The following is a 27,768-nucleotide window of genomic DNA, read 5'->3' on the forward strand; positions in this document are numbered from 1 at the left end:
CAATTCATAAGGTTATCTGCTCTTTGAGAAAAGTTATTTATCGTATGGTGTTATGGACAGCTTTGAGCGAAATGAAAACTTACAAAACTGGTATCAACATTGTGATTTTTTAGAACTGGTTCTAATTTGGCGGATATTAATCAGTTTCAAAAATTCCATAATTTCTTAAGCTAATTGGTGTAATAAAAGTAAAACAAAAAACCCTTCCATAATTTTCGTAAAATTACAGTTATTTTTTGTTGTAATTTTATACAAGAGCAATTTTCTTAACACAGTATTTCATTGTCTACATAAATGGATATAGGATATGTGTGGATATATCGAAAGGGGAATATTTTTTTTCTGATTTTCCTTGTTAATTTTAACCTCATTTATTGATCAGTTTGTTCATCCAGTAGTAGAGGATGGGTGGAGTAAAGGTGGTGGATGAAGGTTATATTCTTTTTTAGCCAGTTGCGTGTATTACTGCATTAGATTACTTGAAAATCTGATGCAACATCCAAGTAATAATATATCGATTTCTACATATAATTGATATCATTTAACACAAGCTCACCAAGGACAAGTTGTCCATAAGTAGCGCAGCTAACATCCATTTTCTTTCATATATCCTTAAAAAAGGTTTGGTGCCTTTTTGATTGCACGATCTTTGTCTGAAATAGAGTGATTTTTAGTCAAGTACATGCTCTGTAAGGGTAGTCCGCCGTAAGGTCCGCCAATATTTCTTAATTATTAAAATAATTTTTAACCTCCCCTTTCCTCCCACTTTAAATAGCCTAAAAACAACGTTGAATAACACAAATTAATTAAAATTAACATAAATTGAACACAAGAGACAAACGTACTGACAATATATAGAGTAGCTTTCCTGCTAAAAAAAAAACTTAAGGCTTAGCAATTTTCTAATTTTATCGGGTTAATATAGGATTAGTCCATTTAAAAAAAAACTACATTTAGGGGACAAAGATAATATAACATTAACCATGCATCAATAAAAGCGAAGCTCTAAAATCAAAATGATGGACAAACGAACAATAACTTTTGTAGAGTGTCAGAACTTAATAAGCAGATCATTAATTTGCAATTTTAAATAAAATTGTTGCAAATACAGGATACATTAAAATGAGATACTTTAATTTTTAGAATTTTATTAATGAGATGCCTTGTACTTTGTTGTCCTAGGAATTATTATTTCAATAATCAGATGAATAGGATAATCTGACAGGGATTTTAATTCATAATTTTTTTCAATTGCTGTCTATATCTTTGAAAAATTATACTTTGATATGAAATTAGGCTAATAAAGATTACTTTGGATTATTCCTAAAATGTAAAATTACATTTTTAGTAGCGATGCTACTCTTTATCTTATTCTGTCCGACCTGGGGTTTCATATTCTTTTAGATCTGTTAAGTATATCTTTAATTAGGTATTTTTAAGTAGAATTATTATCTCCGTGCCCCGATATATCTGACGTTGCCACAAAAGACCTAATCATAAAAAAGATCTAAATACAAAAAATCTAATCCTACAGAGATCAAAATAACAAAAGATCTAAATGACAAATAACCCAATCCTACAAAAGACCTTTAATAATCACATAACTAACTCTTAGGTCATTGGACAATTATTATTCTTTTTAGTCCAGCACATGTTAAAAGCTCTAAAGTGGTCAGTTTAAACTTTCTGTCAGAAATTGCCCCTGGAAGCAAATAACTTATTTATGATTAGTGGCTGGGCTCCAAGAATCTATGTAAATGAAGAGCAAGAAGAAAGTAATAATAGCCTAAATACATCCTAAGATTTAAATCTCGAAATAAAATAGCGTAAAACCATTCTGGGACATGTCTGATTCTTCCCTTGAATGAAGAACTAATCGGTACAGCAGTTATCAAAATTTAAGCTGCAGACAAAAGAAAATTCTTTCTCGCATTCATTTTAGCCCATGCCTTCGGCCCCTCGGGATTAAAAAACTGATTTTAATCTTATAATTGTACATTCTATATCCGCGGAAAGCTGTTTATAATACGATGCGAGAAATAACTATTCTTTTTATATTTAATATGATAAAGACTTGTGGCAAAACGGTACAACAGTACAAAATATATTTTTTACATTTAATCTTTGAACGTTATGCAATCATTTGTTGGCACTGTTCTACTATTTGTTTATTAGAATGATTATCCCTTTATAAGGAAGCTACAAGCTAATATATTTTGTTGGGTTAACATTCCTGGATACCAGGAAAGTTAAATGCAGGATTAGTTGTTTATCGCATCTTATTGTAGACAGCTTTCCGCGGATATTAAAATGAAATATTTAAAGATTAAATTGGTTTTAATCTATTTTTTTTTTATTATAATATTCGTGGATAATTGTCTGCAGTACGATACTATACATGATTTTTCATTATAAAGCACTAAACGGAAATTCAAGTATTCCTAATTCCTTGAGTTTTAATATTTGGGAATAGTCCCTTTCGTAACATCGCCCCATAAGGTGCGATTCGTCGTATTTTTAAAATGGCTTTTTATAGGTTATTATAGGTTAGGTTAGGTTATATTGGGTAAGGTGATTGCCCCACAGGGTTAGGTAATTGCCCCGCAGGATTAGAGCCCCCCGCAGGGGCTAAAAATAGGAGAAAAGCTACTGTGAAAAATACGAAGAATCACCCCATAAGGTGCGATGTTACGAAAGGGACTATACCCGATTATTTTTATATATTATGCACGCACGACTTAAGGAACCAACTTTATTGATGACCTCCGAATTAGTTGCCGAATGTGTACGCAGTTTCCTGAGTGTTTCCTCATCCTAGCTCAATATTTACTACTAGCTAAAAATCTTCAAACTTCCCTAAAAAAATCTAAATTTGAATGTATAAACGATTTATACATTATAAATTTGAATTTTTCAAATTTTGATATTTTTTTTAAAGTTTGAAGCTTTTTTAGCTAGTAGTAAATATTGAGCTAGGATGGGGAAACACTCAGGAAACTGCGTACACATTCGGCAACTAATTCGGAGGTCATCACTTTATTAACTTTGCTTGTTTAAAAATGAAAAATAATCATAAAAATAAAAATTAGTTTTATTATTTTTCCTTAATTAGTAGCTACCCAGGGGCAGTCCGTCTCATCAACAATTCTTAAATAATTCTTCAACAATTCTTGGAAAATCACCAAACCTACCATGGTAATTGTCAGCTGATATAGCAAAAAGAAAGGTGCAACTACTTCTTTTATGTACTATTGTTCATTTCAGATAGTATAAATCATAAGCTATCACCAAACCTCGTTAGCTTCTGCTTTTAAATCAAAACAAAGATTTCTTACTAAAGAATTTAGAAATAGGGAGATTAAAAAAATATTTAAAATACTTCTTAAAATTAAAATCTTTTAATTTTTTTCTTATTCAAAATATTTGTAACTGTTTAAAAACAAAAACAAAATATTTTAACAAATTTTTAATCAAAAGCACGATAGCGAGTAATGGATATCTGAAAATACGCATTGACGCCAAAGAGTACAAATGTTACGCCAATTGTGATCACAACTCTCACGTTTATATAAAAATGCAACATATAATAATAGCTATTAAAACAATTTTCAAGCATAACTTTTATCTTTTTAGGATAACAATTAAATAAGAAAAATATTTTTACCATATGAAATTCGTGATCAAACACCTAATTGAAAAAAAAATGCAAGACATAGCTCTTATTTTAAGAAAGACTAGGGGCAACGAACGCCCCCAAGAAGAAAATTTTGTGGGGGATTTTAAATTGGGAGGGTGGAGATACGCTCTCCCAAAATAGTTAAAAACCTTCCCTGTACCTAAAAAAAAGCTTAATTGCAAAGGAAAACCAAACAGATGTTATTTTCAAAAAAAATTTATAAAACAAAAATTGGCGCATTTGTATGAACACCAGAATTATAGGTTTGAAAGGGGAAGGAAAAAAAGAGAGGGGGAAGAGAGGGGGTAAACTAGTTTGAAGATATCTGAGAATAGTTATGATCGCCATCTTCCACTATCCAAAAGCACTTTGATTAACCCCTTGAGGCAGGTTAAAGCAAAAGTTTCAAAATGATTCAATAACTAAAAAATATCTCACTATATGAATCTATAAAAAATTAAATTGGACAAATTCAACCCTAACGAATTGGATCTTTACAGAAAAATTGAAAATAATTAGAAAATAATCTAACTTATGTCTAAAGCTCAAAATTAAATTCATTGTTCATTACTTATAAAACAAGATGACAACATCTATGAGAGCAAAGCTCTGAAACGATAGGACAAATGGACATTAACACTTGTAGAATGTCAGAACTGAATAATCAGAATTTAAATGTATAAGAGTCGAAGCAAAATTGTTAGTAAATTTGTTGAAAAACTGCTTAATACAGAAAAATGTTTATGAACATTAGGGTGGGTCGATTTTGGACATTTTTTTTCTGAGGCCAAAGCGGGGATCTGCACTCAATTTATATAGATATAATACACCTCTGGATGATTTAAAATTTATCCTAAGTCTTAAAACCGCTAACTACCAGACATTCAATTGTATAGCTATTTGTAAATGGGAGTCAAAAATTTATTGAATCAGAACTATGGCTTCATGGTGCTCCCTGGAAATGCCTTGAGGAGCTGAGTCGGGAACTTTTGTCCGTTTCAAAAAATCTTGTTCCTAGCCTGAGAAAATCTAAAAAACCTCTACAAATTGGACAATTCTCAATAAACCTTAAAAATTTTTGTTTTTTTAGTGATTTCTAAGGCTAGGAACGAGATATTTTGAAACGGACAAAAGTTCCTGATTCAGCTCCTCAAGGCCTTTCCAGGGAGCACCATGAAGCCATAGTTCTGATTCAAAAAAATTTTTGAATGTTGTCTTTGCATACTAATAAGTAATGAATTATATTTTTAAGTGGTCGTGTTCTAAAACTCAATTTTTTAAAATTCTTTTTCGGTCAGAAATGTTTTTAAGGTTAATTTTATCTGTTGCATATCCCCGCTTTGTCTAATTCCGATATGAACCCACCCTAATGAACATACTCACATTTCTAGGACTTGATTATAGAGTTGCTTTGCTTATAATAGTGTACTTTGTTGTCCCAGGAATCAGCATACCAAATCAAAAGGATAATTAGATCACATAAAAATTTGTTATTAAAAAGTAAAAAAAATCAACATAATGTTTAAAATGGACAGTCGGACATTCTGGTAACGATTATAGAGTTGCTACGTTTTCTAAATTGTACCTAACTACTACAGAAATCACATGCAAAGTTTTAAAACAATAGGACAATTCTAACATGCCGCCCCTTTGATCATTTTCAATTTGTTTTACATTAATGGTAGGGAAAGGGGGGACTCTGTGCTCTACAAGGCACTTTGGGGGAAATTACCCATATTTTAAATGATTAAATAAGTTTGTAAGTTGTAATATTCGGAGAAGATTAGAAGTTTTTAGGTTTGATTATTGCAGTACTTGATAAATAGTGATTTCAGGGAAGCATTTTTATTTTACTTTCCTAATTTGCCACTTTCCTCCACCGTGTTTAGCCATTAGATACAAGAAGTTGCCAAGAAAGTCAAAATTAAACTACAACAAATATTTTAAATGTATGATTGTGAAAATACATAGCTATGTAGTTCAGAATTTTAATGCTAGGTGTCGTAAAAATCTTTTTTGAATTTAAATTTTTATATGAGATAAATATTTAAACAATCTTAAGTATTTTTCAAAGTATTACAGCTATTCACTCTTTAGGATTTTTAATACATTTATTCACTATTTAACATTTAATTTACGAGTAGTTTATAAATAAAATACCTAAAATTTGTAAAAAAGCTTTATTTTTGCTTATATATTTTTAAACTGAACGTGCAGACAAATTCTGACAATCCTTTTAGCATGGCTTTTAGTAAACAAAGCGAAAAGTGTTAAAATAATGCTTGAGTTTCTTATCAAATTCTGCCAAAAGTTGCTTTATCTCATCATCAAGTTTAAACTGGAAATCTAAGAAATCAGCTCTATAGCATTGTTTGCCAGAATAGCCTTCCCTTGTCCCTGGTAGCTACCCCTATCTTTTTTATATTACTATGTTTCCTGTTTTTTCCCCTCCTAGTAAGGTTTGCCTACTCGTCTAAAAAATAGACAAAAACCTGCTCATGACTAATACTAGCCAATACTAACTGAAAATCGTAGACTGTAATGCAAGCTCAACATGACAGAATTGTAGAGTAGTTTCGCTGCTTTGAACTGAAGATGGACATACGACAATTTTGTCAATTTAACTTGCTTATATGGACCACATTTATTGGTCAGTCGTTCATCTAGTAGTAGGGGGGGGGGGATAGGGTAAACGGGATGAATTTGGAGAATCGTTATTTGAGCTAGTTGCAAGTATTACTTTGTCAGAGTACATGAAAATCTAGTGTAACATCCAAGTATTAATATATCGCTTGAACTGAAATACCTCTACTGGTACATATCTATGGAGGAAGGGGGTGATGACGCCGAAACAAATCTACAAATCCTTTATTCCCCCATCCCCCCATATTTTATTCTATGAATCGAAAAAGTATTAATTTATCTACCATTGTCATTTCCCTGTATTCCATAGTACATACATACATTACATACATATCACATATGGAGCCCTAATTTTCTGATTAGCGCTGATAAAAAGAACATTGTATTTTATATTTTGACAACAATTTTGTGGATGAGCTGAATTTGAATTTTCGAATGTGTACACAGTTTCCTCGTTGTTTCCTCGTCCTATCTCAATATTTACTACTAGCTAAAAAAGCTTCAAACTTAAAAAAAAATCAAAATTTTGAAAAATTGAAATGTTTAATATGTGGAGCCCTAATTTTCTGATTAGCGCTGATAAAAAGAACATTGTATTTTATATTTTGACAACAATTTTATGAGAGAAAAAAAAATAGATAACTTATGCCTACAAAATTTACAGATCTTTGCCCTGATGTCCCTCTCAAGTCGACGAAGCCTAATCTGTACCACTTTTGCACCTCATTTGATTCCTGTGACGTCATATAATGAGGGATAAGAGGAGAAGAAGGAAAGAAAACCCCTAAAAAGAGATGGAGAATCCCTCATTTGTATTACGTCACAGGAATAAAAAGTAGTGCAAAAGTGGTACAGATTGGGCTTTGTCTCTCAAGTCTATTTTTGGTGCTTCGGGCCTATACCTGAAGTGTCCTAACCCAGCGGGGCTGCCAAGTACCCAAAATGACCTAACCTAACCGGACATAAACAAACATACGATAAGCTATCCCCACCCCCTCCATTTCATTATATTAAATTTATTTTGAAATCAATAGGAGGTGCTCAGCAAGGTACTTTGTGTGAGAGCGCCAAATATTTTTAAATGTCTATTTTAAAAACTCTAATATCCAAAACGTTGTGATTATTCCAATTTGAAAATTTAGCAATTTTTTGCATAAAACAACACCGTCATATAAATGTACTAAAAATACCCTCTAAAAAAGCCGCCAAATATTTATATAAATTTGATCAAAATCACTTCCTTGCACAGCGTGCAGGAGGGGGTGTAGGGGGTGAAAAATTAAGGTTATTTTTGCCAGCTACAAGTATCACTTTATTAGAATATATGTTAAGTTGGTGCAACATCCAAGTAATAATACATCCATTGTCCCTCAACAGTTCCATAAAGAAGTTAGTAAGATAACGGATATATTATTACATGGATGTTGTATCAGATTTTCATGTACTCTAATTTACTGTATGAACGAACTAACCAATAAATGAGTTTCATATTAGCAACCTAAATTGACGCCATATTTTCCTCTGTCAATATATCCACACATATCTTATATACAATACCAAGAAGAAGAAGGTGTCAGTTAGTAGGATAATGGATATATTATTACATGGATGTTGCATCAAACTTTCTGTCAGATATTGCCCCTGGAAGCAAGTAACTTACTTTCTCGTATTCATTCGAATCCGGTGGATAGGAACCGGTTCTCATCCATACGAAAAAAAACTTATCTTATATACAATACCAAGAAGAAGAAGGTGTCAGTTAGTAGGATAATGGATATATTATTACATGGATGTTGCATCAGATTTTCATGTACTCTAATTAAAGAGATACTCTCAGCTGGCTAAAATAATGGTACCCTCCATTCCATCCCCTTTTACTGGATGAACGAACTAACCAATAAATGAGTTCCATATTAGCAACCTAAATTGACGCCAAATTTCCCCCTGTCATTATATCCACACATATCTTATATACAATACCAAGAAGAAGAAGGTGTCAGTTAGTAGGATAATGGATATATTATTACATGGATGTTGCACTGGATGTTCATGTACTCTAATTAAAGTAATAATTTTAGCTGGCTCAAATAACAATACCCCTAATCCACCCCTTCTACCCCATCCCTTCCCCTCCTACTTGATGAACGAACTGGCCAATAAATGAGTTCCATATTAGCAACCTAAAGGGACGCCAAATTTTCCCCTGTCAATATATCCATACATATGTTATATCCATTACCAAGAATAAGAAGGTGTCAGTTAGTGGGATTAAACGGACATGTAAATGCTTAAACGTTTGACCCCTAATCTGATCCTTTTCTGACAGGGATCTTAAGGGATAAGACAATGGATGATGAATTTATGTATCCCTAAATACCACAAAAGTTAAGGTTTGTACAACCCAATCAAGATTTAATAAAAGTTTTTAAGCCAACAAATAAGAGATTGGGTTTATAAAACTTCGGAGACCAGAGCTGGATCTTTAAATCATTTTAGTGGTGAGCCAGATCGGGGTGCGCCGAATTTTAGCCAATCACAGCGCGGCATTTCATAAAATATTGTGCTCTCATTGGTGGAAAGTTGGCTCACCCCGATCTGGCTCACCACTAAACTGATTTAAAGATCCAGCTCAGTATGATTCAAAAATAAATTTTCCCTCTTTTCTGACTTAAATACTACAATTTAATTCAATATACATAGATCTTTCATTTAGAAGGGAGGAAACATTGGGTTGTTTACTACACTAGTCCCAACAGTTTTATAATAACGTTTTGTTATTTGTTGGCTTAACAACTTTGGGGACTATAATGAATTCTAATTGTTTTTTTTTCATTAATTTTAGTGTTCAAACGTTTCAAACACTAATTGTAATCTAAAGAAGGAGTAATTTGGTTTATTATCATTTGGGATGTACATCAATTTATTAGCTATACTCTTATCCCTTTAGATCCCTGTCTTCTATACCATATTCTTAAGTAGCTGCATGTGTGATCATTAATATCTCGGAAAATTATAAAATGAAATAGACGCAATATTTATGAAATTGTCAATGAACAGGTTTTATTCTATATTATGATAAAAAGGGAAAGTAGACCATCCATCCAAAAAATTGACCCCAATCACTCAAGTCTACTTTAGACTGACAGACAGGCGAAAAATTTTTAACTTTTATCTATAATACAAAGTAGAACGATATTTGTTTGTCTGTTTGTCTGTCTGTTTGTTTGTCTGTTTGTTTGTAGGATATCGCTAACCGCTGAACCGATCGGGTTCTCCTTTACAGGGTAGCTTCTCATAGGACCCGGAAAGGTTTATAACTATTTTTTGGGGGGATGGGACACCCCTAACCGCCCAAAAAATGAAAAATACCCTTCCCCCCCCGAAAAAAAATTTTCTTTAAAATCTAAAACACGAAAAATTTAAACCTCTTGGGGCAAAGCCCCTAGAGGCTAGGGACGAAGCAGCTAGTTTTACATAGATAGTTAGTATACCTCCATTCTACGAAACTCTATTATTCTAGTTGAAAACATGATATGAACTTTTTTTCCATCCAAGTAATTCTATTTTATAATCTTTAATTTTACATTTGAATAAAAGGTAACAGATATTCTAAGAATTAAATAAAAATTGTTTAAACTTATTTAATTTAAAAGAAAAAAAATACTGTAAACTTTGTATATACAATATACATATTTTCAGTATGGGTTCGAAACCAATTAATATCTGCTAGATTAGAACAGGTTCTCAGCCATACTTTAAAATCATGTATAGCATCTAATTTTCAACGAATATTAAAAAAAAAATTTTGCCTTTGAACCTTTGGGCCTAACAAAACTGGTTTTAATCTTATTTTATTATTTTTTTTAATATCCGCGGAAAGCTATCTATGATACAATGCAATAAATCATTTGATTTCTTATTCTTGATGAAATTATGAATCTTTCTGTAATTAGGTTATAAATGTTACAACGACATGAACAGAAATTTCTCTGTTGCATATAAAGTTATATCTTTTTTATTTCAACATTCCCCAAAAGCTCTGCTTAAGATTATGTAATCATCCTTGTTGTGTTGATATGGCTTACCCAGAAATAATTTTTAAACTGCATATATTTATATATTACTCTTTACTACACAGTTACTTTGGCGTACAATATAATGGATTCATTAAGCATGGATGCAGTGGCGTGCGAAATCAAAGTCTAAAGTAATGATGGGAGTGTGAATACCATACCAACCCCCGAATGAACTGTTTTAAATTTGTTAACATTTATTAATCCCACGGCAAGAACCCCTCCCCCTAAAAAAAAAATTATGAGTTTCGATAACCTGGTTAGAATCTTCATTGTACATGAGAATGAATCGTATTAGTCATACCACTGTTCTACTAGTGGCTACGCCCCTTGAAGCCTATAGAAGACCTTGGGGGATGGGGGAAGTCGACCACCCCACCCCCCATTTTCAATTGTAGTTTTAAAAAGAGGTTTTTAAAAAATGAGAAGCTACCCAGTAAAGGAGAACCATATCGGTTCAGCGGTTAGCAAGATCCTTCAATACACACACACAGATCCTCTTACTTTAAGTCAAGGAACATAAGTCAGATATAATTTAGAAATTGAATATACTGGTCAAAGACAATTCAGACTAAGTGAAGCTTCCCTTAAAACTTTTCACTTATTTTTAAGACAATAACCGTTGTACTGAGAAAAAAATGCTTCTTTAGATTTTTTGTTTTCATTTTTTCTTACTGCGTCCATTTTGTTACATCCATTGCGTAAAATTGCATGTTTTTCATCTTAACACGGATTAAACTAAAACAAGGATGACTCTGTGTCTTGTCTCAATCAACTAATGACGACATTTGGTGTAAGGAAAAGGGAAATAATGGTTAGGAATTAATTATGCGCTTGAAAAACTAAAGCTTCCTCGAAAAGAGGACGAGACACTCTGTTTTTAAATTTTCCGCGGATAATAAAATTAAACTTTTCAATTAAATCCAGTTTCGTTAACCAAACTAGTTTAAAACAAGGATGACAACATCCATAAAAGCGAAGCACTGAAACGGTAGGACAAACGGACATTAATACTTGTATAGTGTCTGAACTGAATAATCAGAATATATAAGTATAAGATTCGAAGCAAAATTGTAAGTAAATTTGTTGAAAAACTGCCTCATACAGGATAATGTTTATGGACATACTTACATCTTTATGGCTTGATTATAGAGTTGCTTCGCTTAAAATATTGTTCTTTGTTGTCCCAGGAATCAATATACCAAATATCAGATCAAACGGATAATTAGATCATATAAAAATTTGTTGTTAAAAAAGTAGAAAAATCAACATGTTTAAAATGGACGTACGGACATTCTGGTAATGATTATAGAGTTGCTACGCTTTCTAAATCGTACCTAACTATTACAGGAATTACCATGCAAAATTTGAAATCGATAGGACAATTCTAACATGCCTAAATTAACGAAAAAAGCTATTTAAAAAATTAAAGAAATCAACATGTTTAAAATGGACGTACGGACATTTTGGTAATGATTATAGAGTTGCTACGCTTTCTAAATCGTACCTAACTACTACAGAAATCACCATGCAAAGTTTGAAATCAATAGGACAATTCTAACATGCTTAAATTAACGAATAAAAGCTAACTATCTCGGACGGACGGACGGACGGACGTACGGACGGACGGACGGACCGACCCTAATTATAGAAAAGCTTCGCTTTTAATAAATCTTAAAATTTGTTTACTGTACTCAAAAAGATATCTATGCATTCCACGACAACCGAACACATTTACGTCCCGAGAGATCACATGAGCAGCTAGACCGATAGATCTGTAATATTTAGAGAGGCTAAGTAATGGTCCTGAGCAGGTTCTAAACTATGGAGGTCTTAATCACCCAAAGAATAAATCTTTGGGGAAAATTACACCTTCATTACTTAAAGAGTAGCTTCGCCTAAAAACAAAATTTAATGGTTAATCCTGTGTTTTAACAAGGATGACAACATCCATAAAAGCGAAGCACTGAAACGGTAGGACAAACGGACATTAACACTTGTATAGTATCTGAACTGAAAAATCGGAACATAAATGTATAAATGTCGAATCAAAATTGTAGGTAAATTTGTTGAAAAACTGCTTAAAAACAGGATAATGTTTATGGACATACTTACATTTTTGGACTTGATTATAGAGTTGCTTCGCTTATAATATTGTTCTTTGTTGTCCCAGGAATCAATATACCAAAAATCAGATCAAACGGATAATTAAAACACTTGAAAATTTGTTGTTAAAAAAGTAGAAAAATCAACATGTTTAAAATGGACGTACGGACATTCTGGTAATGATTATAGAGTTGCTACGCTTTCTAAATCGTAACTACTACAGGAATCATCATGCAAAGTTTGAAATCGATAGGACAATTCTAACATGCCTAAATTAACGAATAAAAGCTATCTATCTCGGACGGACGGACGGACGTACGGACGGACCGACCCTAATTATAGAAAAGCTTCGCTTTTAAAAATAAAGTCTTGCATTACATTTGAACAGTTAACTTTATTTTTACGTAGCGAAGCTACTTTTTAAATCAAATAGTGAATTCGCCCCTTAACATTAGAGGCTCTGTATTCATTGATTGAAATAAAAGCCTAAAACCATCTGAAACCTGAACCCTGAAAATGAAATAGCCTAAAACCATCTCCGGACCTATGTGAAGATTCCTCAAATATATAGAAGTCAAACTTAGAATCTCATGATTTAGACAAAAAAAATTACTACTTTAGGACAACAATTATATCTTTAAGTAGCACAGCAACTAATTTTTAATAAAAATAAAACAGTAAACTATAATAATAAATAAAAAAACGTTGTCTTACCAAATTTGGGGACTTTAATTGGATTTTGATTCATTAAGTTGAGTGTCCTAACGTTTCAACCACTAATTGTGTATCATCATCATTGGGGATGTAGAACAATTTGTCGGCCATTATCTTATCCCTCTACATCCCTGATTTAACCATATTTATTCAAAAACTAGTTTGATATTAAAATCAGCCTATTCTAATAATGTCAAATGATAAAATTCTTGCAATCAATGCAGCCTAATCAATTTTTATATGCTTGTCAAAAAGTGTTTAACGCACTTTTAGTATGTATAAAATATTAAACTATAACCACTTTGATATTTTGCACTTAAAATCTTTTTTTTAAATGTCTCTCATTTTTTTTTCTTTATCTTTCATTTTATTTTGTTTCTAAACTTTTTATACTTAACCTTTAAAAATTGTACATATGTTAAGATCAGGGAGGAAGGGGACTTTGGACTGTGAATTATACCAAAGTTTTACAACTATGCTGTCTTAATTGATGACATTAAAACTTTGAATACCATTATTAAAAATTGAAGTGTTCAAAATTTTCAACCAATAATTCAACTACATAAGGGCAACTTTGTATAAAATAATTGGGGATGTACATCAATCTATCGTATCTTATCCCCTAAGTTCCCTGGTTAAAGAGCAAAAATAGTTATTTCTTTCATCGTATTATAAACAGCTTTCCGCGGACATAGAATGTACAATTATAAGATTAAAACCAGTTTTTTAGCCCCGAGGTGCCGAGGTACATTTTTATATTCGTAGAAAGCTGGATATAATACGGTGCTAGACATAGTTTTTTCGTATGGATAAGAACCGGTTCCTATTCACCGGATTCGAATGAATACGAGAAATCATATTATATGATTTTTTTTGCCATTCAAAGTTACTAATCACACACATAAACGCGCGCACACACACGCGAGCACACACACACACACACGCAAGCACACACACAAACACACATTTATGTTCAGCATTTTTCGGCATTTATCAAAAGCAATTTCTTTTTGTAACTAGCCGAAGTTGAGCGTAGGACCTGCACACCACAGTGCTTTTAATCATGTCAGCCGCAGGGCTAGGTATTCTCAGCATAAAATTTGATTAAATAGGACAGACAAATACTTAAAGTAATACAAATATTTACTGAGTTATCTTAAACTTGTGGCATTGCCCCTCTAGATGGTGTGAGTTTTGATTCGACATCTATATTTTTTCGTTTTCTAAGGAAATGTAAATAAATTGGTTGGTGGTCATTTTTTTTTTTTGGGGGGGGGGGGTGGATATGGGGGGTTTTAATTTATTTGTTTTAATTTAGATTTTTTCTAGGGGTGATTTCTTTTAAGATGGTTGTGGTACCCTTCCCCAAAATAGTTATAAATTATCCCAGCACCTATGAGAAGCTACCCTGTAATGAAGAACCTTATCGGTTTAATGGTTTGCGAGTTCGTTCGATACAAGCAGACAGACACAGAGACACAGATCCTGTTACTTTATTATAAGGATGGATAGTTGTTCGAGGATACGTTATTGAAAAATAATTGCAATTTTGTTGATAGGGTTTGGGTCTCTGTTTATGTATATTCGTTTCTGCGGACAATATCTAAAAAACTTTTAATCTAATTTTATTGAAAAAATGACTTTATCCATATTTTGAAGATTATCGCTGTACCTATACAAGTTATCAAAAATTAGGGCCTTTTGTTCATTATTTTTGGCCATGTATAAGCCTTTTTAAAAGCAAAGCTTTTCTACAATTAGGATCGGTCCTTACGTCCGTCCATCCGTGACGGATAGCTTTTTTCGTTAATTTAGGCACGTTAGAATTGTCCAATCGATTTCAATTTTTGCATGGTGATTTCTGTTTGATGGGACAATAAAGTACAATATTGTATGCGAAGCAACTCTATAATCAAGTCCTAAAGATATAAGTATGTCCATAAACATCATCCTGCATCAAGCAATTTTTCAACAAATTTACTTACAATTTTGCTTCGACTCTTAAACATTTATGTTCTGATTATTCAGATCTGACACTATACAAGTGTTATTGCCCTTTTGTCCTACCGTTTTTGAGCTTCGCTTTTATGGATGTTGTCATCCTTGTTATATTCTATATATTAAAAGTGATAGGATGCACGCGTATGTGTGTGTGTGTCTGTCGACTAAGAAGGGTCAAGGATAGATAAATTCCCTTCTTGGTCTTAATTTTATGATTTTTTTGATATTCGTGGAAAATTGTCTGTATTATTATGAAGCTATACATGATTTTTAAACGAAAAGTGATAACTACCCCATAGTTTTTTTTAAAGATGATATTTTTCTCTTAGAGCCATTTCTTTTAAGAAAGTATTAAGTAATGACCCCCCCCCCCCTTCTCCCTCTCCGAGATAGCCTTAAACCTGCCTCGAACAAATTGCTTTTCAAAATCTATTTTCGTTTAATTTTACAGAATTAGCTGGGTGACCAGGCAACTAAAGGGATAAGACCATGTCCATGGTTTTATAAATTGTTGTACATCCCCAATGATGACACACAAAATTAGTTCAAAATTAATGGTTTAAACGTATGAACACTGAACTTAATTAATCAACCAATCAAAATTCAGTAAAAGTCCCAAAAGTTGTTAAGCCAACGAATAAGAAAATGTTATTGTAAAACTTTGGGGGCTAGTGTAACAGCCCATTGTCCACTCTCTCTCTGATTTTAAACTACGTAACAAAGTATTGTGAAGTTTGCCTTTATTTCTATATACCAGATGCATTTTCAATTTTTAGATGCTGTCAAAAATTAACATTAAAAATACTCTTAACTCCTACCGTTTTAATTTGTATTGTTCCTTTTTTAAACAGAAATTTTAAATACGAAGCTTCTCTATGATTAGGGTCAATCCGTCCGTACGTCCGTAACGGTTAGCTCTTTTCGTTTATTTAGACATGTTAAAATTTTCCTATCGATATTTGCCACTAATAAAAGAACTCATTTTTTTTTGGGGGGGGGGGGGACGGTATTTTTTACTGGAGGCGAAGCCACTGTAATATAAACATTGCATGGATTGCAAAATATTAAAATTATTAAAAACCAGATTGAGCAACATAATCTTGTATCTAATCTATCTTTATGATACAGATTCTATTCAATGTCCTGTAAGAATAAATACTCCCCCCCCCCCCCGGGCTCCATCTACATTATCATAGGGTTAATTTAGTGAAGGTACAATTATAGTTATAAACCTGCCCTAAATGAGGCTATATTGTAAAGGAGAACCATATCAAATAGCGAGGTCCTAAGCTACATACACACAGACAAACATCATGTTACTTTTATTTAATTTAGAGTTCCTTTAAAAAAACAAATAAAAACCTGACCTAACTATAGATTCTCTGAAAAGGCCAACGAGATATAATGGTACAACATACCAGCTCGATGTGCTTAAAGTAAGATCTCATAAACAGTTATACCGATTGGTATATAATTTTCTGCAAAGATTGGTATTGTTCCAGTGCTGGTTTTAGTATACTTTGTGTAGAGATATGGTCCACAAAAAAAAAGATCTTGAAGAGTGGTGCAATTTGAAACTGTATAGAAATTGTCTCTAAGGTATTCATGTAAATCCTTAATCTGAAAGATACCATGAAATCAAATAGGAAGGCTTCAAATAGATAGATTGCAAAAAAGATAAATAGATTGATAGATATAAAAAAAAAAGATAGACATATAGATAATAAAAAAAAACATAAACGGAATCACTTTCAGATATTTTGTAGGGTTCCAGCTGTTTTTATATTTCCGACGCTATTTGCTTATTTCAAAGATCCAAAACAAAAATGGGACAGGGTCCCCGTACTGTGGTCAGAGCTACATATAGGCAGCTACATTATAGAATTAAATATAATAAAAACTTAAATTTTTACCGGAAACCCTTTGATTGCACATTTGTTTAAGTTAAATAATTTGTTAAATTGTATTTGCTAAGGCATTCCCCCAACTTTATGCATATCCCGCGCCTGATATAGCAGAAGTAGGCTGGAGGTATGGAAGTATATGTTGAAATTACCCAAATCGCACAATTGAATAAAATTATATACATATATAAAATATAATTGAAACCAAAATATATATAATTTTACAAAGATGACAACAAACAGAGCAAACGAAACTTAACAAATTCTGAATAAATGTCCTATCAATATTGAACTGATTTATAGATTTGCTTCTTATGTTTATCGTTCTCAGAATCAACAATTCATTATTTGTATCCTTTATACTAAAGTAACAGGATGTTTGTCTGTTTGTGTATCTGTGTGTACCGAATGATCTCGGTAACCGCTCAACTGATCGGGTTCTCCTTAATAGAGTAGATTCTCATAGGTCCCGGGAAGGTTTATAACTAATCTCTTGGGGCTTGGGACACCCCTAACCCCCCCAAAAATTCAAAAAAAATTCTTCCTTCCAAAATATTTTTTTATTTTTCTTTTAAAATCTAAAATAAGAAATTGGGTTATCAAATTCGAATCACCCCCTCCTTAAGTGCCCCTAGAGGCCTCTAGGGGGCGTAGCCGCTAGTATGTAAATAACACAATGTGTAAATAAAATTTATTTACCAACTAATTTAAAATTAACGAATTGCATTTTGTATTGATTATAAAAGTTGTTACTATCCAATCCTAAGAATTACAAGAATCTGAAGTAGATGGGACAATTCTAATATTCTTAATCGAACCACCATTATTTAGAAGCTTCGCTTTTAAAATCACATACCCTTGGGGTTTGTAGAATCAATCATAAACACAACATGGGATTTAAAACATTTTTGCTTTTAATTTAGTGAATCTAATTTTTACATTTCCTTTTCATTCCTTTTTTTACTTCCTTTTTCTACTTTGATGTCAAACGATGATTTTTTTCTCTTTTTTTGTTTAGATGAACGAACTGACCAATAAACAAGTTCCATGTTAGCAAGCTAAATTGACGACAATTTCCCCTGTCAAAATATCCACAACGTATATTCTAAATCCATTGTTATATTTAAAACTGGAGGGGATATTCTTATTTTTGGGGGGGGGGTTGGGGATGTCCCACCCTCCAAGAAAATAGTTATAAACCTTCCCGGGACCTGTGAGAAGCTAACCTGTAAAGGAGAACCCGATCGGTTCAGCGGTTAGCGAGATCCTTCGCTTCAAACAAACAGACAGACATCGTTCTACTTTGTATTATAGATAAGATAGATATGAGATGCAGGGATCTATAGGGATTAGACAATGGCCAATAAATTTATGTACACCCCAATGATAGTACACAAAATTCTGTGATTCTGTGTTTGAACACTCAACTTGATAATTCAACAATTCAAAATCCACTAAAGTCACCAATGTTGTTAAGTCAACAAATAAGAAAACATTATTTTAAAACTTTGTGGGGACTAGAGCAATAAACTTCCCATTGTCCCCTCTCTTTCTGATATAAGATAGGTAGATACAAAGATTGCGAATCCAGAGCGCAATCTTTTTAAGATATTTTTCTTGAGTTGCACATCTAGAATTTGGCGTTCATAATCATTGCAAATTGTGGGCGGACAAAGATTCACAAAAACTTATTGTGGAACAGGAGGGGGGTGATATTGGACCTCCCCAGGAAAAAAAATTGGGGGCACCTCCAAAGTTTGAGATGTGATAAACCCCCCACCAAAAAAAATCGAGTTACTTGGTGCAATATGCAAATAATGGATATATCATTACTTGGATGTTGCACCAGATGTACTCTAATAAAGTGATACACACAGCTGGCTAAAATAACAGTACCTACCATTCATCTTCTTTACCCCATACCCTCCCCTCCTACTGGATAAACGAACTGAACAATAAATGAGGTCCTAAATTTTCCCCTTTCAATATATCCATGTATTCTATATCCATTATAAGAACACAAATTTGATAATGATCAGCATGTTGATAATATGTCAGCAACTATCACTTTTATCAACAAGTTGTCGACATAACCATATAAAAGTTTAATAGATGATGGTTTAACAAATTTTATTTTCTTCAGGAAACCTTTTCCTTTCCTAAATGTTTGCCGCTACATATGAGCTATATCAAATATATATCATACAAAAGTATTTAAGCGAAACCACCAAATAAATAAAAATATGGACGATTTTTTCCATATAAAGCGTTTATCTTTTAAATTTGATTATAAAATGAAACTCTAAAAATGCCCACCTCCTTTGAAGAGTTTAAAACAAAAATCAAATTTTGAATGGGACGAGCCTTTTAGGGTTTTGCCTCTATAGGCTAAGGGTGAAGCTAAAGTTAGATAAAAAAAATATAATGCAAATGCTAAAAAGCCTGTTCATGATTTTATTGTCGGCATTAAACGAATACTATCAAATATTAAACATTCATATTCTACTGAGATTGGAAAATGTAATAATAGAAAAAATGCTCATTTAAAATCTTCTTTTTTTTAAAGGGGTGGGTTGGGTCTTTTCTCGTGCTTGGGTTTCTTTTCTCCTCCTTCTAGCTTACTAACTTACCAGAGTCAACAATTAGTCAAACAATCAAAGGATCTAAAGGGATAAGACAATGGCCGATAAATTTATGTACATCCCCAAGGATCATACACAAAATTACCTCTTTTCTATATTACAATTAGTGGTTGAAATGTTTGGCTCCTAAACTTAATGAACCAACAAATAACAATTCCTCTAAGACAACGAAAAAGAAAACGTTATTATAAAAGTTGGGACTACTATATTCAAGTCTATTCTACCATTTGTTTTGTAAGAATGATTACCCCTGTCCCTGTTTATACCAGTTTACCATTTCAACAAATTGAGAATTTTGCTTAAAATACCTGCCGCATTTTTTGCACATTTTTGTGGCAAAGTTGCTCTGTAATTTATTTTCTCGTATTCATTCATTCGATAGGAACCGGTTCTCATCCATACGAAAAAACTATATCTAGCATCGTATTATATCCAGCTTTCTACGAATATAAAAATGCACAATCATAAGATTAAAACCAGTTTTTTAGCCCGTGCCTTAGTCACCTCGGGTCTAAAAAAAACTGGTTTAATCCTATAATTGTACATTCTATATCCGCGGAAAGCCGTTTATAATACGATGTGAGAAATAGAAATAACTATTACCGCATGGCTTCGAAACCGATTTATATACGCAGGATTAGAACCAGTGGCGTGCGAACCGAAGGGGGCGTTTGGGGCAATCGCCCCCCCCTAGCGACCAAAACTCCCCCCCCTGCCCCCCCCTAGCGACCGCCCCCCCTGCCCCCCCCCTAAATGTTGAAAAATGCCCCGTTTTGCCCCCCCCTGGTAAACAAAAATGCCCCTTTTTGCCCCCTACCCTACAAAAAGCAAAACTCTCCCAATTTTCAAAAAAAAAGATCAAGAAATACTCAACAAAAAAAATTTTTGGCGCTTCGCGCCAAACAGACAGTTACTATTCATTTAACCTTAATAGGAAGTATCTTTTTTTGTATAATATAAACTTTTTACCAAAGAAATTTTGTACATCCCCAATGATGATACACAAAATTACCCCTTATATAGATTACAATTAGTGGATGAAACGTATGGAAACTTAACTTAATTAACCAGCCAATCAATATTCCATTTAAGTCCTAAAAGATGTTGAGCTAACGAATAAGAAAATGTTTATATGAAATATTGGGGACTAGTGTAATAAATAGCCCAAAACACCTTCCCTCCTCCCTGCATATTTGAAGAAAAAAATTTGCGCTTTGCGCCCTTCCAATTGGTTTCTGCTTTTTATCACATTGTATAAAAACATTTGTAAAAATCAAATATTTAATCAAAAAGTTATTTAAATAAAAATGAAACAGTGTTGATATTTATCTAAGCCTTTTTTTCAACATTGTATGTCTGTCTAAATTAATAACTATATATGATGTCATATGATGTTCAGGATAAGTTTATCATTTTTTTGTGTACATACCCTTACAAAAAGACATGTTTTTTTTTATGGCAATTTTCATTAAAGAGCCTTAAAACTAACTACACTCTATATTCCTAACTTGTTAAAATACATCACTCTTGTTGTAGTTAATTGATTTTAGTTCAAAGAGGAAATAAATATTTTTTGGTGCGCTTTACACACTGCCCTAATAAATCCTTGAAAACACCACTTCATGAAAAATTGACATATTGTTAAATTGCCATTTGAAGAGGGTAGGATATGTTGATATAACTTTTTATCTTCTCTATAATAACTATGGCTGTCAGTTTGTAATGCTAATGGGAAAATGTAATTTTCTTAACTGCAATTAAAGATAGAAGGCTAAAACTTAATGTTAACACTCCCAACATTATGGAGTATAATTAAATATTAGAAATTTCTGGAGGTCGGACTGCTTTTTAGGACGTTTTTGGCAATTTTGTATCTTTCACAATTCCCCCATTGTTTGGTCCAATTCACAAAATTTTTGTAGCTAAGGGTATCAAAATCAAATTTCGGGTATAGTCCCTTTCGTGACATTGCCTCTTAATTTCTTCATATTTTCACAGTAGCTTTTCCCCTATTTATAGCCCCTGTGGGGCCAATTGCCTAACCCTGCGGGAAAATCACCTAACCTAACTTAACCTATAATAAACTATTAAAAGCTACTATGAAAATACGACGAAATGCCCCTTAAGAGGCGTTGCCACAAAAAAGACTATACCCCAAAGTTTTCCATATTTCTAAGAGATTTTCATATCTGTAGATGAAAGGACAAGTATTTTTTTTTTTTTACAAAGTTCTTTATATCTTTGGATTTTATAGCACAATAAATTTTTTTGTGGATTAAAATATCAAAAAAATAAAATCTCTCGTTGTTCCGAGCATCTAGTATGTAATTTACTTTGACTGTCATCACACAACATACAAGAAAAAGGATTTGTGACTTTTTCTACCTAAAATATATATTTATTTAAACTAATGCTCTTTAAATCTTCTTGTCTATATTCTTATTAATGATTTTTTGTGCTTTGCTACTCATAGATGTTGTCATCCTTGTTGTCATACAATAAAGAAATATTTAAAATCAGTTCTACATATTAGGTTTATTTTTGGTAAATTATTTCCAAAATGAGTGTTTTTATCTCCCCCCCCCAAAAAAAAATTTTTAATGGGGTTATTCATCCTTCCTGCTGAGATTTTATAACATCCCCTTCCTCCCATAAAAAATGTTTTGTGGTGGGGGGGGGGGGGGGGGTGGAAGGTTAAATTATCTTCTGTACTTTTTTTTCGAAGATGCTTCCTAGCTCCTTTCCCTTCGGTCATTGCAGGGTGGGAAGAAGGGATGGGGGAGAAAAGAGGGGGGGAAGAGATGGGGGATATAAATGGGAAATAGGGATGGGGAAGAAGGGATAAGGACTAGAAGGCCCATAATCAAATAATCCCACCCCTTAAAACGCCCTTATTTAAAATTAGTATATATAATCAAAATGCCCCCCCCTAAAGCAAAGTGCCCCCCCGGGGCACTTTGATTTAGGGGGGGGCAAAATTTTACAAAATCTTCAAAATGCCCCCCCCTAGACAAAGTGCTTCGCACGCCACTGATTAGAACCGACTCTCAACCATACTAAAAAATCATGTCAAGCATCCTACTACAGACAATATTTCACGAATATGAAGAGAAAAAAACCTAAAGTCAATGTCAGTTTGTTTTTAATCAAATGTGCATCAATGAGTGCAGGGGGCTTAATTAAAAAAGCTCTTTTTAAAGATATTAACCGTTTAGATTTTGGTTATTTTAAAGGATCTAATACAATATTGAAAAAAATCAAGATTCTCAAATAAAGAAAATTTTTTTTTTTTTAGGTTCGGCGTAGTGGAATTTTAGAAACCCTATCTGAAAATGACAGAAAACTACAAGAGGCAAAATTTGAGGTATTATTTTTATTTGAATAAAAGGGTTAAAAAAATACTTTAAAAAGTTAAACAACCAATTAAAGTTTTTTCATTTCAATTTTGACTACAATATTATTTTTTCATTAAAAACCATGAATTGTATGTTTTTTTATAGAAATTGTTAACGTAAATAAAATAAATTAACTAAGGATTATTACTTTTCCTTTTCTTCTCTAGTTTTCAGATTCTATCCTAAGACTTTTTAATTTTTCTATCTGCAGACAACTGTCTTTAAAACAATGCAATTTACATATATTCATTAAGATATTGAGTTCTGAAGCAAGTTACCTGAAATCACTGAATGTTCTAACCGGACATTTCCTACCAATTTTATCAGGTAGGCAATTAATTCCCTGTTGGTACAAGTTGACCGACAGATGCCTCCCGCCCCGCTTCTCCACCCCCTTTCCTATGAGCTACTTTCCAGTGATCTAAAGAGATACGACAATGGCCGATAAATAAATCTAATGAACTATGATGATACATAAAATTACCTCTTATATAGATTAAAATTAGTTGTTGAAACGTCTAGAGAGCCTTTTCGTCCGCTAGCAAATTGCTTTTTACCTTTTGTAAGGACTCACCTGTGTTTTTATTTCCGACGTTATTAGCTGATTTCAAAAACCCAATTTACAGAGTTACATCTAGCAAATTTACATATAGTTCATGCCCCCTTTATTATTTAACTTTAATATTAAATAGATTTTTATTTAATTACTTTTTTGTTCAGAATGTGCCAGTAACGAGGAAATTTCTCTATTATTTTCAAATATACACCTGGTAAGAATTGTCCTAACATTTCAAAACCTTTCAATTTATAATGGCACGAATTAATACAGATTTACACAAATTCAAAAAAATCTTCTCAGCTGTATGGCCCCAAGGTCCTCTAAAGCAATGTTCTCCAATAGAATTATCTACCTCTCAGTCATACTTTCTAACATTTGGATATCTTAGCCATTTTCAATCGGACTCAAGACTTTTTATTTGGCTAAAAGCATTAGCAAATAAATCCTACATCGTTTTTATGCCAAATTAGTCTATATTAGTTTTTGTAACTTAAGCATTTTTCATCACGTTTTAATTTTTCAAAAATCTTAAAATTTTCAGGTGAAAAGTTGTTCAGAAAGATTTTTGTCTGAGATGAATGCCTGCTGGAAGGAATCCGTCCTGTTGCCTGGCATTTCCAGGTATGATATTCTGGCTGCAAATATTCATCTGTTTATCTATCTACATATCTATCTTTCTGTCTGTCTATCTATCTATATGTCTGAGATGAATGCCTACTGGAAGGAATCCGTCCTGTTGCCTGGCATTTCCAGGTATGATATTCTGGCAGCAAATATTCATCTATTTATCTATCTACATATCTATCTTTCTGTCTGTCTATCTATCTATATGTCTGAGATGAATGCCTGCTGAAAGGATTCCGTCCAGTTGCCTGGCGGCACATATTTCTAAGCTGGATCTTTTAATCACAACGATGTCACTGCCAATGCCTCTAGTGAGCCGATTTTGAAAGTGGCTCACCTAAATTGAATCAGCTAAATATTAGTGACCAAACATTTCAACCAATAGGTTTAATCTATAGAAGAGCTATTCGGGATGATTAATAAATTCATCATCCTTTGTCTTATCCCTTTAAATCCCTTATATCTATCTGCCCATCTATCTAGAGTTGGATATTTAAATCAATTAGAGCAGCCCACTGCTAATGCTGCCATTAAAACACGGATCTTTAAATCAAAATGGCAGTGGTTATCCAGGAACTTTGGATACATCCACCGGCTAACCACTGCCATTTTGATTTAAAGATCCATGTTTTATTGGCAGCACTGGCGGTGGCAGTGGGCTGCTCTAGATGATTTAAATATCCAGCTCTAGATAGATAGGCAGTAAATAGATATAGGGGATTTAAAGGGATGAGACAAAGAACGATAAATTTATTAATCATCCCGAATACCTCTTCTATAGATTACACCTATTGGTTGAAATGTATGGTCACTACTATTTAGCTCATCCAATTTGAGTACCAATGAAATTTACAGTTCAACGTCCACTCAACTAAACCTTTAAAGTCTTGCTTGCTTATTAAAGTCCATCTTACAGTCCTAATATACTAGAAAACTTTTATATTCTAAAAGTGACATAATTAGAACAGAAGAATTAGATCTTGTCGATAAAATGTTAGCTATATCATATAAATAATTAATAAAAAAAATTTCATATCTTATATATTTTAGGATTTTATTAGAAAATGGACGAAAACATTTCCGAGTGTATGTGAAATATTGCACTGCACAGTTGAGTCAAGAAAAAACACTTAGAAAACTAATGTAAGTTTTTTTTTCATGATTTTTAAATGAAATTAAAAATAGATAGATGATCAAGTAAATTGCACAACTGAACTAAGAGATTGCAGTATGGCTTTAAAACCGATTAATATCCGCTGGATTAGAACCATTTCTGAGCCATGCTAAAAATCATTTATCACACCGTATTACAGACAATTTTCCACAAATGATAAAATTAACACCAATTTTGTTGGCCTGGTCCTTCGGACTAAACGGGCCAACAAAACTTATATCAATATTATTTTTTTTTTCCGGAAGCTGTTACCCAACATCTAAATTTATATTTATTGCTTATTGTTTTTTATCTGTAGATTCTTATTCATTGCTATTTAGGTATATTTTCATATGATATATTCAAATAATTAATAATATTATGTATAAAAATTATAATTCATTATTAAAATTCAATTTAAACTTATTTTAGGTCAGAGAATGTAAAATTTGCAGAAGCATTAAAATCATTAGAATCCTCCCAGGTTCATTTTATTTTCATTTTAAAGAAACTCTTCCACTTATTTTGAAGTAAATTGAAATAAGGAGGTAGGATAGTTTTTTGTTTAACTGTTTTTTTATCACTTTTTTGGTCCGGTTAGGTTAGGTTAATGATTTAATAGAGCCCCCCGCAGGTGTTAAGCATAGAAAAAAAAATAGTCTTACCCACTTATTTTTAATTTGTTTCAAAAAAAATTTGGGTGGGGGGGGGGGAAATAGTGATCACAGGCACGTTAATGGAAAGCACCCTAAAACCCTAATCTACTTTCAAAATTAATATATTCTAGGTTTGTCAGTCTTTGTCGCTGCATTCCTTCTTGATGCTGCCAATGCAACGGGTGACCAGGTATCCACTGCTGGTACAGGCACTTGGAGCCAGGCTTAATTTCAACTCCAGCGAACAATTGGCCGCCAGGTATAGTGACATAGATAGATAGATGAGATATACATTTATGGAAAGAAGATAGATATGTAGATAGATGGATTGAAGGATAGATAGATACATTGCTGGTACAGGCACTTAGATCTAGGTTTAATTTCAACTCAAGCGAACAATTGGCCGCCAGGTTTAAGGCATAGATAGATTGATAGATAGATATATAAAAAGAAAGATAGATAGATTAATGGATGGATGGATATATAGATACATTGCTGGTACAGGCAATTGGATCCAGGCTAAATTTTAACTCCAGCGAACAATTGGCCGCCATGTATAGTAAGATATATAAGTTTTCCGGAATTTTAATGTTAGGGGGAGATTTGAAATCTGCATCAAATTTTAAGGATTTTTTATAAAATTCGTTTTTTGTATAATTCTTTATCTAAAAGCGGAAATGCATTTTAAGTTAATTAATTTTGACCAATCGGATAGGTGGATTTTAAACTACCTGCGCTCTAATTGGTTGAATGATGTACGCCATCCAATCAAAGCGCAGATTTTTTAAATCCACCAATCACAGATGCCAAAATTAATTAACTTAAATTGCATTTCCGCTTTTAGATAAAGAATTTAACTTTAAAATTCCGGAAAACTTATATATCTTAATGTATAGTGTCATAGATAGATAGATAGAAGGAAGAAACGAGAGATAGATAGATAGACAGGTTAATGGATGGATAGAGCGAGAGAGAGAATCAAAAGAATTCAGATTGAGACCCATACAATGAGAAAAAAAGATAGACATAAAAAAAAAAAAATATTAAGAAAGAGAAAAAAAAAGATATATTTAATGAGAGATAATAAAAAAAAAAGAGAAAGAAAGATTGATAAATAGAGATAGAAAGTAGGAGAATTGAGAAAAATAATTATTGGAAAGGAAAAAAAAGGAAAATTGTTGCTAAAATATATTTTCTTTATTTGCAGGGAATGTTTAGAAGTATTAAATTCATTGGTAGATGATTGCAACGAAGGGGCACGTAGCGCTCATAGGTAAATAAATATGTAATTTTATCTTTGTAGTTAATTATTGGAATAGCTAGTTATCGCATCGTATTTTAAATAGCTTTCCGCGGATATAAAAACATACAATTATAAGATTCAAACAAACTAGTTTTAATATTATGATTGTACATTTTTGTATTCGTAGAAAAATGGATATAATACGAATCGATACATGATTTCTCAGTATGGCTTAAAAGCGTTTAATCCAGCGGATATTATTCTGTTTCAAAGTAGTATCCTGATATTTAAGTAACATAATGTCTGTCTGTATGTTTGTACCGAAGGATCTCGCTAACCGCTGAACCGAATTACCCCCCCCCCCCTTCACAAAAAATAT

General features: G+C 32.6%; 1 protein-coding gene across 3 annotated transcripts in view; it reads left to right on the forward strand.

The window, feature by feature from the left end:
- The window catches only part of LOC145333532 (uncharacterized), an 86,483-nt gene that overhangs the window by 50,321 nt on the left and 8,394 nt on the right, over positions 1-27,768 (forward strand). For all 3 annotated transcript variants that reach the window (XM_080178689.1, XM_080178688.1, XM_080178690.1), the window contains exons 17-24: positions 23,055-23,123; positions 23,409-23,481; positions 23,875-23,924; positions 24,255-24,334; positions 25,388-25,480; positions 25,923-25,974; positions 26,278-26,405; positions 27,354-27,419. In XM_080178689.1, the coding sequence (XP_080034815.1) occupies positions 23,055-23,123; positions 23,409-23,481; positions 23,875-23,924; positions 24,255-24,334; positions 25,388-25,480; positions 25,923-25,974; positions 26,278-26,405; positions 27,354-27,419 (611 nt within the window). The remainder of the gene's footprint in view (positions 1-23,054; positions 23,124-23,408; positions 23,482-23,874; positions 23,925-24,254; positions 24,335-25,387; positions 25,481-25,922; positions 25,975-26,277; positions 26,406-27,353; positions 27,420-27,768) is intronic.

The sequence above is a fragment of the Acartia tonsa genome, chromosome 12 (assembly GCF_053477335.1).
Source record: "Acartia tonsa isolate MP-2025a chromosome 12, ASM5347733v1, whole genome shotgun sequence".
Lineage (NCBI taxonomy): Eukaryota > Metazoa > Arthropoda > Copepoda > Calanoida > Acartiidae > Acartia > Acartia tonsa.